General features: G+C 37.8%; 1 protein-coding gene across 5 annotated transcripts in view; it reads left to right on the forward strand.

Moving 5' to 3' along the window:
- LOC138843009 (complement factor H-related protein 5-like) overlaps positions 1 to 14,775 on the forward strand; it is a 90,628-nt gene that overhangs the window by 10,789 nt on the left and 65,064 nt on the right. For 4 of the 5 annotated variants that reach the window (XM_070054917.1, XM_051820426.2, XM_051820427.2 and 1 more), the window contains 8 exons: positions 1,190 to 1,372; positions 2,885 to 3,061; positions 4,124 to 4,303; positions 4,586 to 4,768; positions 4,862 to 5,041; positions 7,552 to 7,728; positions 9,188 to 9,370; positions 9,835 to 10,032. In XM_070054917.1, coding sequence (XP_069911018.1) covers positions 1,190 to 1,372; positions 2,885 to 3,061; positions 4,124 to 4,303; positions 4,586 to 4,768; positions 4,862 to 5,041; positions 7,552 to 7,728; positions 9,188 to 9,370; positions 9,835 to 10,032 — 1,461 coding nt within the window. The remainder of the gene's footprint in view (positions 1 to 1,189; positions 1,373 to 2,884; positions 3,062 to 4,123; positions 4,304 to 4,585; positions 4,769 to 4,861; positions 5,042 to 7,551; positions 7,729 to 9,187; positions 9,371 to 9,834; positions 10,033 to 14,775) is intronic. The other variant, XM_070054916.1, reaches the window with a different exon arrangement.

Below are 14,775 nucleotides of genomic sequence, written 5' to 3' on the forward strand. Positions count from 1 at the left end.
GTTCAAAAAATTCAGTAATGACACTTTATTTGAATTCTAGTGGTAGACACATTCAAATCATATGTTAGTTATACTCATATACACCTGGGAGGTCTAACTTAAGGGGGTGGTCTCAGATAACAAGGACATGTGCAGGCTCTGTACTTTAGGTTATTTGGATACTTTTTGGTCAAAATATAATTAAAATTTAACAAATGGTATTAAGAAAAAGAAAAAAAACACTGATCCTCAGCAGTCAAGCCGGGGCAGCTGAAAAGCATTGCATCTCAAAGTGTCAATTTCATTTCTATTTCTATTTCATTTGTGTGGATCACCTTTGAGGTACTCTTAGTTGCCACAGATCAGATAGAACATATGGTATTTGTCTTTTTGTGACTGGCTAATCACTAAGTACAATGGTTTCCAGTTGCTTCCATTTTGTTGTAAGCCTCAGGATTTCATTTTTTCACTGCTGTATAGTATTCCATGGTGCACATAAACAATGATTTCTTTATCCAGTCTTCAGTTGATGGTCATCTGAGTTTATTCCGTATTTTAGCTAATGTGAATTGAGCTGCCATAAACATGGGCTACAGAGAGCACTTTCATATGCTGATTTCATTTCCTTCAGATAATGAGAAGATAAAATATTGGAGGCAATTAACACAGGTAAAGCTTGTAAAGAAGTGTAATAAAATTGGTACACATCAGGCAAAAATAATCAATAAAAACCGAGTTCCAGCCACAATGAGGAAACTGGAGTAAAAAGATGAAAATAACAATCGACAGGTATCAGCAAACAAGGATAAATTGGATAAATTCCCAGGAGTGGAACAGCTGGGTCATTTGGCAGGTCCATCTTCAGATATCTGAGGTATCTCCATACTGTCTTCTACAGTGGCTGCACAGTTTACATTCCCACCAGCAGTGGATTAGGGTACCTTTTCCCCTACATCCTCACCAGCATTTGCTTGTTGATTTCTGTAAGAAAACCATTAAATTTCATGAAGTGTCTTGAACAACTATGTTTGGAAACTCATAGCTTTTTTTCTTAGACATAAGAACTTAACAATTATACTTAATCCAGGTTTTTATTTATACATGACTCATTGTTCTTACATGGGCATCTTAATAGTATTAAAGTCAATGTAAGTCAATGTAAGTATAATTAAACATATTGCTATCTTTTCTTGCTTTTTTTCTCTTTTAGAAACATGTTCAAAATCAGATATCGAAGTGGAGAATGGGTTTATGTCTGAATTTGATTTTACATATGCCCTAAACAGAAAAACAGAATACAGGTGTAAGCCAGGATATGTAACCACAGATGGTGAAACATCAGGATCAGTCACATGTCTGCAGAGTGGATGGTCCCATCAACCCACATGCATTAGTGAGTAATGTACACGTTCATATCCCATTATTTATTCATATTATTTATGACAGGATAAAGTTACTTCAGTTTTATTTTGTTTTTTAGGGGGTTGAGGGCATAAGTGATTTTATTCAAAAAAAACTTTGAGAAAAAAATCATATATGTATTCTTCCTTTTAAGATTAGATACTAATATGGTAGAATATCAATGCTAGTTCAGGTTTGTTTTTTTTTTTTTTCATTTAAATCATCCTGTGATTTGGAAACAGGTTAGGGAGCTTAGCTGTTTCTGGTGTACATGCACTTGTTTTTAGCTGAGACTTTTGTGAATGTTAAATATGCCTGTTTTTAGGTGATCAGCCTTTTAATATCAAAGTTTTTGCTCCATACACATAAAAGTAATGTTTTTGGTGGTATGTTGCCATAGTATACAACCTCAGAAAAATCTGATCTTTATGTTTTTTTACTGTTTGGTAGGTACATTTCTGAATACCCTTCCTCTTAGAAAATCTTCATCAATATCTAGATAGTAGAAAGAAAGAAATATTTCAAGGTGGTACCAACTTTTGCTGTGTTGAAAGATTTTTCATCACATTACCCAAATGTTAGTACAGATTTTCCAAGAGGAGTTAGTTCAGTTTATCTTATTTATCCCCAATGTATTCCAAGATATTTTTGAAGTGATATTTAACAAGCTATTAATGAAATGGAGAGTTAGACTACCCATTCCTGCTGTTTTAATATTTCTAATTTCTATGCTTATTATGAGTTCTAGCTAAATAAAAATTGATAAAATATCCTCATATAAAACTCATTCTGTACTACATTATGACAAATAATCTACCTGAAACGTTCTTTTTAAAAAACAGGAAACATCTGTTATAAGATACCTCAATCTGGCCAGTGCCGTGGCTCAATAGGCTAATCCTCCACCTAGCGGCGCTGGCACACCGGGTTCTAGTCCCGGTTAGGGCGCCGGTTCTGTCCCAGTTGCCCCCCTTCCAGGCCAGCTCTCTGCTATGGCCCGGGAGTGCAGTGGAGGATGGCCCAAGTGCTTGGGCCCTGCACCCCATGGGAGACCAGGAGAAGCACCTGGCTCCTGCCTTCGGCGCGCCGGCCGCGACGACCATTGGAGGGTGAACCAACGGCAAAGGAAGACCTTTCTCTCTGTCTCTCTCTCTCTCACTGTCCATTCTGCCTGTCAAAAATAAAAACAAACAAACAAAAAAAAATAAGATACCTCAATCTTTGTACTCATTTTTTTTCTGTTTTATGTATGTCAGAACAATTAAGTTTGACAGCTTAATTCACAAAATGCTATTCTGGTTTCCTTTAAAAAGTCTTTATATTTATAATGGCCTCTTTTATTACCAGCAGTACTATCACATTAGTTTTCTTAGATAATCTTTATGCAGTATTTATTAAATTAGCAATACTAATTGATAAAGCCTTTTTTTCTTAGTTTAAATGTTCCTTAGATTGCCCACTGAATTACATGTGAAGTGAAATATTATATTTTATTATGTATTAGAATCTTGTGACATGCCAGATTTTGAGAATTCCAGACCCAAAACCAATAGCAAATGGTATAAGCTTGGTGACAAATTGGACTATGAGTGCCATGATGGATATGAAAACATGGATGGACACAGCAAAGGCACCATAGAATGTGGTTACCATGGTTGGACAGATTTACCTACTTGTTATGGTGAGTATTGAGTGTTCATGAATTTTTTTTGAGTAACTTTTTGTGTCCCAATTTTTTAATATTCTAGTAGCATTTTAACATGCAACAAGGATGAAGTCAACGTATTTCGTTCTGATTTGTTGTAAACTGGGAGAAGTAGGTCTTCTGAAGCCAAAAGACAATAATCTATTTTTAAAATACCACCCAAAATTAATGTTTCCTATGGACTATATCCATCACAGTTTTCTGATTAGAAAAGAATTGGCTTCATTACATTAAATGTAAGCTTTCAAATGACTTAAAACTGGGCATCAATGATCAACATGGTTTGTTACAACTTCCTCTTCTATTTACTCCTGAATTTCTACTTTTTATTAAGATTTATTTATTTATTTGAAAGTCAGAGTTACAAAGAGAAGATAAGTGGAAGAGAGACAGAGAAATAGAGAGGTCTTCCATCCGCTGATTCACTCCCCAAGTGTCCGCATCCGAAGCCAGGAGCCAGGAGCTTCTTCTGGGTCTCCCACATGGGTGCAGGGGCCCTGGGACTTGGGCCATCTTGTACTGCTTTCCCAGGCCATAGCAGAGAGCTGGATGGGAAGTGAGCATCCAGGACTCGACCAGTGCCCATATGGGATGCTGGCAGGCAGGCGGCCGCTTTACCTGCTATGCCACTGTACCGGCCCCCTAAGATTCTACTTTTCACCTTCTACTTTGATTACTAGTTTCTGCAGATCATAAGGATACTTCTTTTTCTTTCTATGACAAGTTATATGGATAATTACAGGAATCTCTTTTATATTTGACAATCAGCTCTCTGTTTTCCAGGATTAGAAGGGGAAAGGGGGGAAGATGAGCTCATGTAGAATGTTTCTAGCCAAAGGAGTAAACACTGTTTCTCAGAGTCCCATAGGAATTTGCAGGGTGGATAACCATGTATAACAGTTTTCCCAGGAAGAGAATTTATCTGATTCCCCCAGTATATCCATCACTGAGTATCTGTTCATATTTATATGATACATTTAAAGCTGACTTTGGCGAAGATTAATTATATATTCTCATTAAACTACTTTATGTTTTTAGAAAGAGAATGCAGGGTTCCTCAAGTAGGAAAAGAGGTATTTGTTATTGATCCCAAGAACGAAAAATACAGAGTTGGAGACGTGCTGAAATTCACCTGCAGAGCGGGACTTAGAAGAGTGGGACCAGATTCAATACAGTGTTACCACTTTGGATGGTCCCCTAATGTTCCAACATGTAAAGGTGATTATTTATCTTACAATTGCTGAACCAAGAAGTCAGATTTTGAATATCCTAACTGCTCTCCCTCTCCTAATTTCTGTGAGCTTCCAGCATGTCCTTATGTGAACGCTGATGCATTAACTCCGAGAGGGTTCTGTAAAAGACATGTGCTGGGGGACAGACTCCTCAGGTTTCCTTGCTTCAGAAAATAATTTCCAATAGTTTTTGAACTATATCCATTTCATTGTTTTTTAAATTATAAAATAGACAATTTAACCAATATTTACAATATTTCTACTCTAGGGCAAGTACAATCATGTAGTTCACCTCCTCAGCTCCTCAATGGACAAGTTAAAGGAACAAAGAAAGAAGAATATGAACACAGTGAGGTAGTGGAATATGTTTGCAATTCTAAATTTCTGTTGAAGGGGCCTCATAAAATTGAGTGTGTTGATGGGAAGTGGACGACCTTACCAACGTGTATTGGTAAAATATACAGTTATTAATATTGAAACAGTTTTTGTTTTCCTAACACAAACTCTGTTTATCTATAACTACATTTTCATGAAATTTCCACAGAGGAGGAAAGCACATGTGGAGATATACCTGAACTGGAGCATGGCTACGTTGAGCCTTCTGCCCCTCCCTATCACCATGGAGATTCAGTGGCGTTCAGCTGCAGAGAAACATTTACAATGATTGGACACAGATCAATTACATGCATTAAAGGAACATGGACTCAACTTCCTCAGTGTGTTGGTGAGAATATTTAAGAATACTAAACCATAATAATAATTATATAAGTATATTTAATGATGTTTCTATTTTATTAGAAAAATAATATTTGCAGCATCATTTTGAAAGTTAAGGATATTGCTGAAAATACCCAGTCTTAAGAGCAATGATTACAGATTTTGTTCATGATAAGTGAATACGTGCCTAAAGAGGAAATATAGAACTAGCAATAGAGTTTTGTGAATTTTTTTCTCCCTGGGGTAAATATTGTTTATCTTATAAATGTGAAGCCAAATTTTACTTATAAATTATAATTACAATTACATGTATTAATAAAATATAAAATATTAGTGTTGTATGCACTAGTTAGTATTAATTACCAATAAACTAGTCATTTTACATGGATATCATTGAGTTACTATATGATACTCTGTGGCCAGCGCCATTGCTCACTAGGCTAATCCTCCGCCTGCGGCGCCGGCACACCATGTTCTAGTCCGTCAGGGCGCCAGATTCTGTCCTGGTTGCTCCTCTTCCAGTCCAGCTCTCTGCTGAGGCCCAGGAAGGCAGTGGAGGATGGCCCAAGTGCTTGGGCCCTGCACCCACATAGGAGACCAGGAGGAAGCACCTGGCTCCTGGCTTCAGATTGGCGCAGCGCGCCAGCCATTAGCAGCCATTTTGGGGGTGAACCAACGGAAGGAAGACCTTATGAGATACTCTTTGAAGTCCTGGTAAGCCAAGAAATAAAGTTGACAAAATATCCATTTGTAACCTTCACATAGGATTCCCTCCTCTCTCAAAGCTTCTAACAGCAATGATTTCGCAGTCTGTTCCAAACACAGTGAATAGAAGTGAATGTACTGCACGATGGGCCATAGGCACTCTAAGTCATGAGCATAACTTGGTGGCACAGGGCAGCAGGGGACTAGGCCAGGAGACCTAGCTCACTGATGGACTTTACTCTTTGACTGAATCAGTTTTAAAAATTTTGATTAAAAGAGAACTTTTTAACAGGCATATAAAAAGGTTACAAATTTTATGAGGTATGGTATGATTTTCAAACATGTAAACATTGTATATTGACCAATCTGGCAAATGTATCTATCTCCTCAACATTTATCATGTCTTTATGGGGAAAAGATACCGAATGCCATGTTCTAGGTTTTTGGTCTTGTTTTTCTGTGTGTGTGTGTGTGTGTGTGTGTGTGTGGTGGGACGGGGAGTCTGTCTGTTTTAGAGAGAAATGTACCCACCCTTTTGATGATCTAGTCTTCAATGTGTGACTGGGAGGCTCTTGGGAGCCCTCATTCACTTTTCTTGTAGGCTGAGCTCTTCCTAGAACATTCTCGAATCCAGCGTTCAGAGAGTCAGGGCTAGCCAACCTAATTGATTTCATCCATCACATCTCCAGCTGTTAATTTATCCCAGGGAAAGACGGAGCCTCAAGGCAAGGCTGGATTTACACATGTTTCGCTCACAGATGTATCTCCAACATCTACAAGACTGTTTGATGTATAGGAGATGCTCAACAGGAGTTCGTCGAATGAGTCAATAAAAGTTGTTGGATTAATCGTTACAGTCCTGTCAAAAATACTGCCAATCCTTCAAGTCCTAACCTTATCTTGTCCTCTTCTCTCTCCCAAATGATTTCACTTTACTACACGTGGAGTGAACACTCAAGCTGCTATCAGATATGAAACTCAATTCTTCATTCTAACTTACATCAAAACTTTCTTTGAGTCATTATTTCTTCCAATGTCAGAGATTTCCTTCTTAATGCTAGACTCCTACCCATATTAGGCTCATTAGAAGTTCTTCTTGTCTGTTATAGACCTTACTCGAATTTTTCCTTCCCAGTGTCTATTTTGTACCTTATACTAGCTTAGTTTTTTTTTCTTTTAAGCCAGAGAGAGAGAGAGAAAGAGAGAGAAATGGCAAATGAGCAAGAGAGGGAAAAAGAGGTATCTCCATCCAGTGGTTTGCTTCACAAACGGTAACAACAGCCAGGGCTGGGCCAGGTCAAATCCAGGAGCCAGGAACTCTTTCAAGGCCTCCCACACAGCTGGCAGAGGCCCAAGGACTTGGCCATCTTCCACTGCTCTCCCAGGTGCATTAGCAGGAAGCTTGATGGAAGTGGAGCAGCTGGGACTCCAATCAGCAAGATAATGGATCAGCCTGCTGTGCCACAATGCTAGCTCCTAGTTTAGGTTTTTAATTTTTCCCAACAAACAAAGAAAATCTTGCAGAAACCAGTCATGCACAGACCATAACCAGCACCACCACCACCTCTCCTCTGGCCTTAGGTTTCTCTCCACCTCTCAAACAACTCGTTTGTCTTGCTCAAGACTCCAGTCCTAAGAATGGAACTTAGGTTCACACATAACAGCTTGCATTATGCAATCCGACCAGGACTAATTCAGTTGATGGAATCTCAGGAAATAAATCATAATGTTGTTATACACTGACTAAATGGCTATTTTATGTCATTATTTGATTCTTAATTAGTCTTTGCATGGAAATATTTCACTTTATAGCGACAGATCAACTTGAGAAGTGTGTAGTACCAGATTCAATTGCAAGTGAGACAAACCTACCAAATAAGAATGAATTTAATCATAACACCAAAATAAGTTACAGATGTTGGGGAAAATCAGGAAATAAACACTCAATCTGCATAAATGGGAGATGGGATCCCAAACTAACTTGTACAGGTAAGCCGTTTTTTACAACATTAATTTTATTGCTTTCTCATTTGTGAGAATAGTATCTTAAAAAAATTTAGTTATTTATTATTAAAAGTCATTTTTAAGCTGATAAGCTGCCATAAAGCTGAAAAGTATAGCATACATATATAGAATATTGAGAATTTATGATAGTATATTATCATTGTTATTGATGTTTTTATTTATTGACAATTATCATTTAATACTTTTAAGTCATTATTTTACTCAAGAAATCTAATTTTAATATATTTTTTAAACTTTTATTTAGTAAATATAAATTTCCAAAGTACAGTTTAAGGATTACAATGGCTTCCCCCCCCCATAACGTCCCTCCCACCCGCACCCCTCCCATCTCCTGCTCCCTCTCCCATTGCATTCACATCAAGATTCATTTTCAATTATCTTTATATACAGAAGATCAATTCAGTATATATTAAGTAAAGATTTCACCAGTTTGCACCCACACAGAACATAAAGTGTAAAATACTGTTTGAGTACTAGTTATAGCATTAATTCACATTGAACAACACATTAAGGACAGAGATCCTACATGAGGAGTAAGTACACAGTGACTCCTGTTGTTGACTTAACAAATTGACACTCTTGTTTATGGCATCAGTAATCTCGTTAGGCTCTTGTCATGAGTTGCCAAGGCTATGGAAGCCTTTTGAGTTCACGAACATTGATTTTATTTAGACAAGGCCATAGTCAAAGTGGAAGTTCTCTCCTCCCTTCAGAGAAAGGTACCTCCTTCTTTGATGGCCCATTCTTTCTACTGGGATCCTGGGATCTCACTCACAGAGATCTTCCATTTAGGTTTGTGTTTTTTTTTTTTTTTTTTTTTTTTTTTTTTTTTTTTTTTTTGCCACAGTGTCTTGGCTTTCCATGCCTAAAATACTCTCATGGGCTCTTCAGCCAGATCTGAATGCCTTCAGGGCTGATTCTGAGGCCAGAGTGCTGTTTAGGACATCTGCCATTCTAAGAGTCTGCTGTGTATCCCACTTCCCATGATGGATCGTTCTCTCCCTTTTTTATTCTATCAGTTAGTATTAGCAGACACTGGTCTTGTTTGTGTGATCCCTTTGACTCTTAGACCTATTAATGTGATCAATTGTGAACTGAAATTGATCACTTAGACTAGTGAGATGACATTGTTGAAGTGAAATGGACACTATGAGAAACAGTGACTTGATCAGCCCTTGTTCTGACTGTTGATATACAATTTAATACTTTATCCCTTTTAGTATTTTTTTTGTTTTAGTTAATAATATTGGTTGAACTCTGTAATCAACACACACTTATTCTTTGGTGTTTAAATTTAACTGAAAAGTGATCCCTGTTAAATATATGAGTGGGAATAAGAGAGGGAGGAGATGTACAATTTGGGACATGTTCAATCGGACTTGCCCCAAATGGTGGAGTTAGAAATAATTTTAATATTTTTTAGAAGTAAAAATACAACCATGCCCACCACCACCTCAGATTCCCTATTCTCAAAATGTGACAACCACAGTGAATTATCAGGATGGAGAAAAAATGTCTATTCTTTGTCAAGAAAATTATCTAATTCAAGGAGCAGAGGAAATTGTGTGCAAAGATGGAAGATGGCAATCAATACCACGCTGTGCTGGTCAGTACTCTATAACTTCTTTTGTTAATTCCTTCCAATGCTGTTAAGTCTCCCCAGTGCTTTGTGTAATGAAAAGAATATTTTATATTGAAAATATTTTATATATATTTTATCTTGAAACCTTACATCATGATAGAAAGAACATGAAGTATAATTGTCACTGTTTTCACTCCTGTGAGCAAAACTGAGATTACAAACCTTGGGATATTCTGTAAATACTATGTAAAGTATCTATTTATGCATATTTTACTCCTCACAACAAAAAGGACACAGATGAAAGGGGATATTGACCAAAAGGTTGATACTAGAAAAATGACACATATATCCTTGAAAGTTTCAATATTTAAATTTTTGACTATTTGTTCAAATTACACTTATTTTAAACTCCCAAATATTAGTTGATTTTGTTTTTCATTTTAAACATCTTATTTGGGTTTTATCCTTGATTTCTCTTCTTCATATAGAAAAAAGCCCATGTTCTAAACCGCCTGACGTAGACCATGGAAGAATTAGATCATCTATATTTCCAAAAGAAGGGGAAGGCAGAGTTTACCCACATGGCACTAAATTAAGCTATGTTTGTGAAGATGGTTTCGGCATATCGGGAAGAGATGGAATAACGTGCCACATGGGAAAATGGAGTTCTCCACCTCTCTGTGTAGGTGAGGATGGACCACGTGAAAATTCAAATTGTTTTTATAGTTCAATTCAATAAGCATATCTATTGTCAAAGTCAAGTTATAGAATTTATTCCTACACATATGGTGTCATTCACATACTTTACCACTGAAATACTTTCTGCATATTTTTATCAACCAAAAGTAGAACAAACAAACAAAAAAATACTAAGATGGATAACATATTAAGCTGTTCATCAACAGTCAGGAAGAGGGCTTCAAATCACCGTTTCTCATAGTGTTCATTTCACTTTAACAGGTTTCCTTTTTGGTGCTCAGTTAGTTGTCACCTATCAAGGAGAACATATGGTATTTGTCCCTTTGGGATTGGCTTATTTCACTCAACAGAATGTTTTCCAAATTCCTAACAGGGATAACTTTTCAGTTAAAATTTAAACACCTACGAATAATTGTGTGTTAATTGCAGAGTTCAACCAATGGTACTAGAACAAAAAAAATACTAAAATGGATAAAGTATTACATTGTACATCAACCATCAGGACAAGAGCTGATCAAGTCACTGTTTCTCATAGTGTCCATTTCACTTCAACAAGTTTCCCCTTTGGTGCTCAGTTAGTTGTCGCCAATCAGGGAGAACATATGATATTTGTCCCTTTGGGACTGGCTTAATTCACTCAGCATGATGTTTTCCAAATTCCTCCATCTTGTTGCAAATGATTGGGTTTCATTGTTTTTGACTGCTGTATAGTATTCTATAGAGTACATGTCCCATAATTTCTTTATCCAGTCTACTGTTGATGGGCATTTGGGTTGGTTCCAGGTCTTAGCTATTGTGAATTGAGCTGCAATAAACATTAATGTGCAGACAGCTTTTTTGTTTGCCAATTTCATTTCCTTTGGGTAAATTCCAAGGAGTGGGATGGCTGGGTTGAATGGTAGGGTTATCTTCAGGTTTCTGAGGAATCTCCAGACTGACTTCCATAGTGGCTTAACCAGCTTGCATTCCCACCAACAGTGGGTTAGTGTCCCTTTTTCCCCACATCCTCTCCAGCATCTATGGTTGGTAGATTTCTGAATGTGAGCCATTCTAACTGGGGTGAGGTGAACCTCATTGTGGTTTTGATTTGCATTTCCCTGATTGCTAGTGATCTTGAACATTTTTTCATGTGTCTGTTGGCCATTTGGATTTCCTCTTTTGAAAAATGTCTATTGAGGTCCTTGGCCCATCTCTTAAATGGGTTGTTTGTTTTGATCTTGTGGAGTTTCTTGATTTCTTTGTAGATTCTGGTTATCAACCCTTTATCAGTTGCATAATTTGCAAATATATTTTCCCATTCTGTCGGTTGTCTCTTCACTTTCCTGACTGTTTCTTTTGCAGTACAGAAACTTCTCAATTTGATGCAATCCCAAATGTTAATTTTGGCTTTGACTGCCTGTGCTTCTGGGGTGTTTTCCAAGAAGTCATTGCCGGTACCTATATCTTGAAGGGTTTTTCCAATGCTCTCTAATAAATTGATGGTGTCAGGTCGTAGATTTAAGTTTTTAATCCATGTTGAGGGGATTTTTGTGTAAGGTGTAAGGTAGGGGTCTTGCATCATGATTCTGCACGTGGAAATCCAATTTTCCCAGCACCATTTATTGAATAGACTGTCCTTACTCCAGGGATTGGTTTTGGACCCTTGATCAAATATGAGTTGGCTGTAGATGTTTGGATTGATTTCTGGTGCTTCAATTCTGTTCCATTGGTCTATCCATCTGTTTCTGTACCAGTACCATGCTCTTTTGATTACAACTGCCCTGTAGTATGTCCTGAAATCTGGTATTGTGATGCCTCCGGCTTCGTTTTTGTTGAACAAGATTGCTTTAGCTATTTGAGGTCTCCTGTGTCTCCATATAAATTTCAGCATCATTTTTTCTAGATCTGAGAAGAATGTCTGTAGGTTTTCTAGATCTTTGAGGTGAATTGAAAGCTCATCTATTTGGTGCCTTTCCAATTTCTTGATGTAGGCACCTATTGATATAAACTTTCCTCTTAACACTGCTTTTGCTGTATCCCATAAGTTTTGGTATGTTGTGCTGTTATCCTCATTTACTTCCAGAAAATTTTTTATTTCTCTTTTAATTTCTTCTATGACCCATTATTCATTCAGGAGCATGTTGTTCAATCTCCATGTGTTTGCATATGCTCTAGGGATTCCTGAGTTGCTAATTTCCAACTTCATTCCTTTATGGTCTGAGAAGCTGCATGGTATGATTCTAATTCTTTTGAATTTGCTGAGACTTGCTTTATGGCCTAGTATGTGGTCAATCCTAGAGAAGGTTCCATGTACTGCTGAGAAGAATGTAAAATCTTTAGCTGTAGGATTGAAAGTTCTGTAGATATCTGTTAGATCCATTTGGGCTATAGTGTCATTTAAATCTACTGTATCCTTGTTGATCTTCTGTCCTGTTGATCTGTCTGTTTCTGAGAGTGGAGTATTGAAGTCCCCCAGTACTATTGTATTGGGGTCTAAGTCTCCCTTTATGTCCCTTAACAAATCTTTTAGATAAACCGGTGCCCTGTAGTTAGGTGCATATACATTGATAATTGTTATATATTCTTGTTGTATTGATCCCTTAATCATTATATAGTGTCCCTCTTTGTCTCTCTTAACAGTTTTTGTGGTAAAGTTTATGTTGTCCGATATTAAGATGGCTATGCCTGCTCTTTTTTCATTTCTGTTGGCATGGTATATCTTTTTCCAGCCTTTCACTTTCAGTCTGTATAGATCTTTGTTGGAAAGATGTGTTTCTTGTAAGCAGCAAATAGATGGGTTTTGTTCATTAACCCAATCAGCCAATCTGTGTCTTTTAACTGGACAGTTCAGGCCATTAACGTTCAATGTGACTAATGATAAGTGGTAACTTTGCCCTGCCATTTGCCAAAGGTAAGTTCTAATATATGCTTTGAATTCCCTGTGATCTTTTGCTGTGAGGTTTCCTTCCTTCACCTTCTTTCATATTGATGACCGTGTTTCTGTGTTTCTGTGTACAACACATCTTTAAGCATCTTTTGCAGGGCTGGACGAGTGGCGACAAATTCTTTCAATTTCTGTTTGCTATGAAAAGTCTTTATTTCACCTTCATTCACAAATGATAGCTTTGCAGGATATAATATTCTGGGCTGGCAGTTTTTCTCTCTTAGTACCTGGGCTATATCTTGCCATTCCCTCCTAGCTTGTAGGGTTTCTGATGAGAAGTCAGCTGTGAGTCTGATTGGAGATCCTCTGAGAGTAATCTGACGTTTCTCTCTTGCACATTTTAGGATCTTTTCTTTATGTTTCACTGTGGAGAGTTTAATTACAATGTGTCATGGTGAGGATCTCTTTTGGTCGTGTTTATTAGGGGTTCTATGAGCTTCCTGTACTAGCATTTCTCTGTCTTTCTCCAAACCTGGGACATTTTCTGCTAATATCTCACTAAAAAGGCCTTCTAATCCTTTCTCTCTTTCCATGCCTTCAGGAACTCCTAGAACCCGAATGTTGGTTTTTTTAATAGTATCCTGCAGATTCCTGACAATATGTTTTAGATTTCTAATTTCCTCTTCTTTTCTTTGGTCTGACTGTATCCTTTCCTGTTCTCTGTCTTCTAAGTCCGATATTCTCTCTTCTGCTTCACCCATTCTGTTTGTAAGGCTCTCTACTGTGTTTTTCATTTGATCTATTGAATTCTTCACTTCATTATGATTTCTCGTCACTATCCCAGTTTCCTGTTGTACTAGTTGTTTTGTTTCATTTTGATTCCTCCTTAATATTTCATTTTCACGAGAGAGATTTTCTACCTTGTCCATTAAGGATTTCTTTAGTTCAAGAATTTGTTTTTGAGAACTTCTTAATGTTCTTATCAATTTTTTGAGATCTGCTTCTTGCATTTCTTCTAACTCATCATCTTCATAATCTTGAATTGGAGTGTCTTTTTCATTTGGGGGTGTCATGGTGACTTCCTTGTTTTTATTACCTCGGTTTTTGCGTTTGTTATTTGGCATATTGGAGATATTTGGTTTCTTCACTGTGGTGTTTTTTCTTGTTATACTATGACTCTAGATTAAGTGGACTGTCTGTTTTTGATGGAGCCTTAGAGGCTTGAGATGGGTGTGGCCTGAGAGCTCTGTTTGGTGTGCCAAAGGTGACACTCCCACGTTAGGCGTAGTAGATCTCTCTCTCTCTCTTTCTTTCTTTCTTTGATTCAAAAGGGAAGTAATTCCGCACAGCTGAACGAAGTTGGAGGTAGTTAGCAGGCAAATGATATAACCACAGGAGCCAGAGATCAGAAGCTCTTTCCCAAGGACCACACAGGGAATCTGTTCTGCCCTCAGAGTGGGCTCAGATTCTCCTTCAGTCTCCCACTGGGTTGCCAAAGTTATGTAATTGTAGCGTCTCTGGAGAGTACTCACGTGAATGTGAGTTCTGTGAGTTCTCTCCCCCACCGTCTCTTTTTTCACAGTCTCAGTTCAGTAGCACCACAAATTTACTAGGTCCTAATCTCCTGTTAATTCGCCCCACCCAGAGTCAGGTTTTTCTGCTAGGCTCAGGGCCGGTGCAGACCTGAGGTCGCTCTGCTTATGACGTATGTCCAAGATGGCGCCTGCTCTTTGTCTTGCTCGCCCTTGAGAGGTGAGCGGAGAGAGAGAAACCCGTGTCCGTACCAGTCACCTTTTTTTTTTCTCTCTCTCTCTCTTCCAGTTAGCCTGGTGAACTTTTCCCCCCCAGGGGTCGTTCCCTCTAGTCT

Source organism: Oryctolagus cuniculus, chromosome 13, assembly GCF_964237555.1.
Source record: "Oryctolagus cuniculus chromosome 13, mOryCun1.1, whole genome shotgun sequence".
NCBI lineage: Eukaryota > Metazoa > Chordata > Mammalia > Lagomorpha > Leporidae > Oryctolagus > Oryctolagus cuniculus.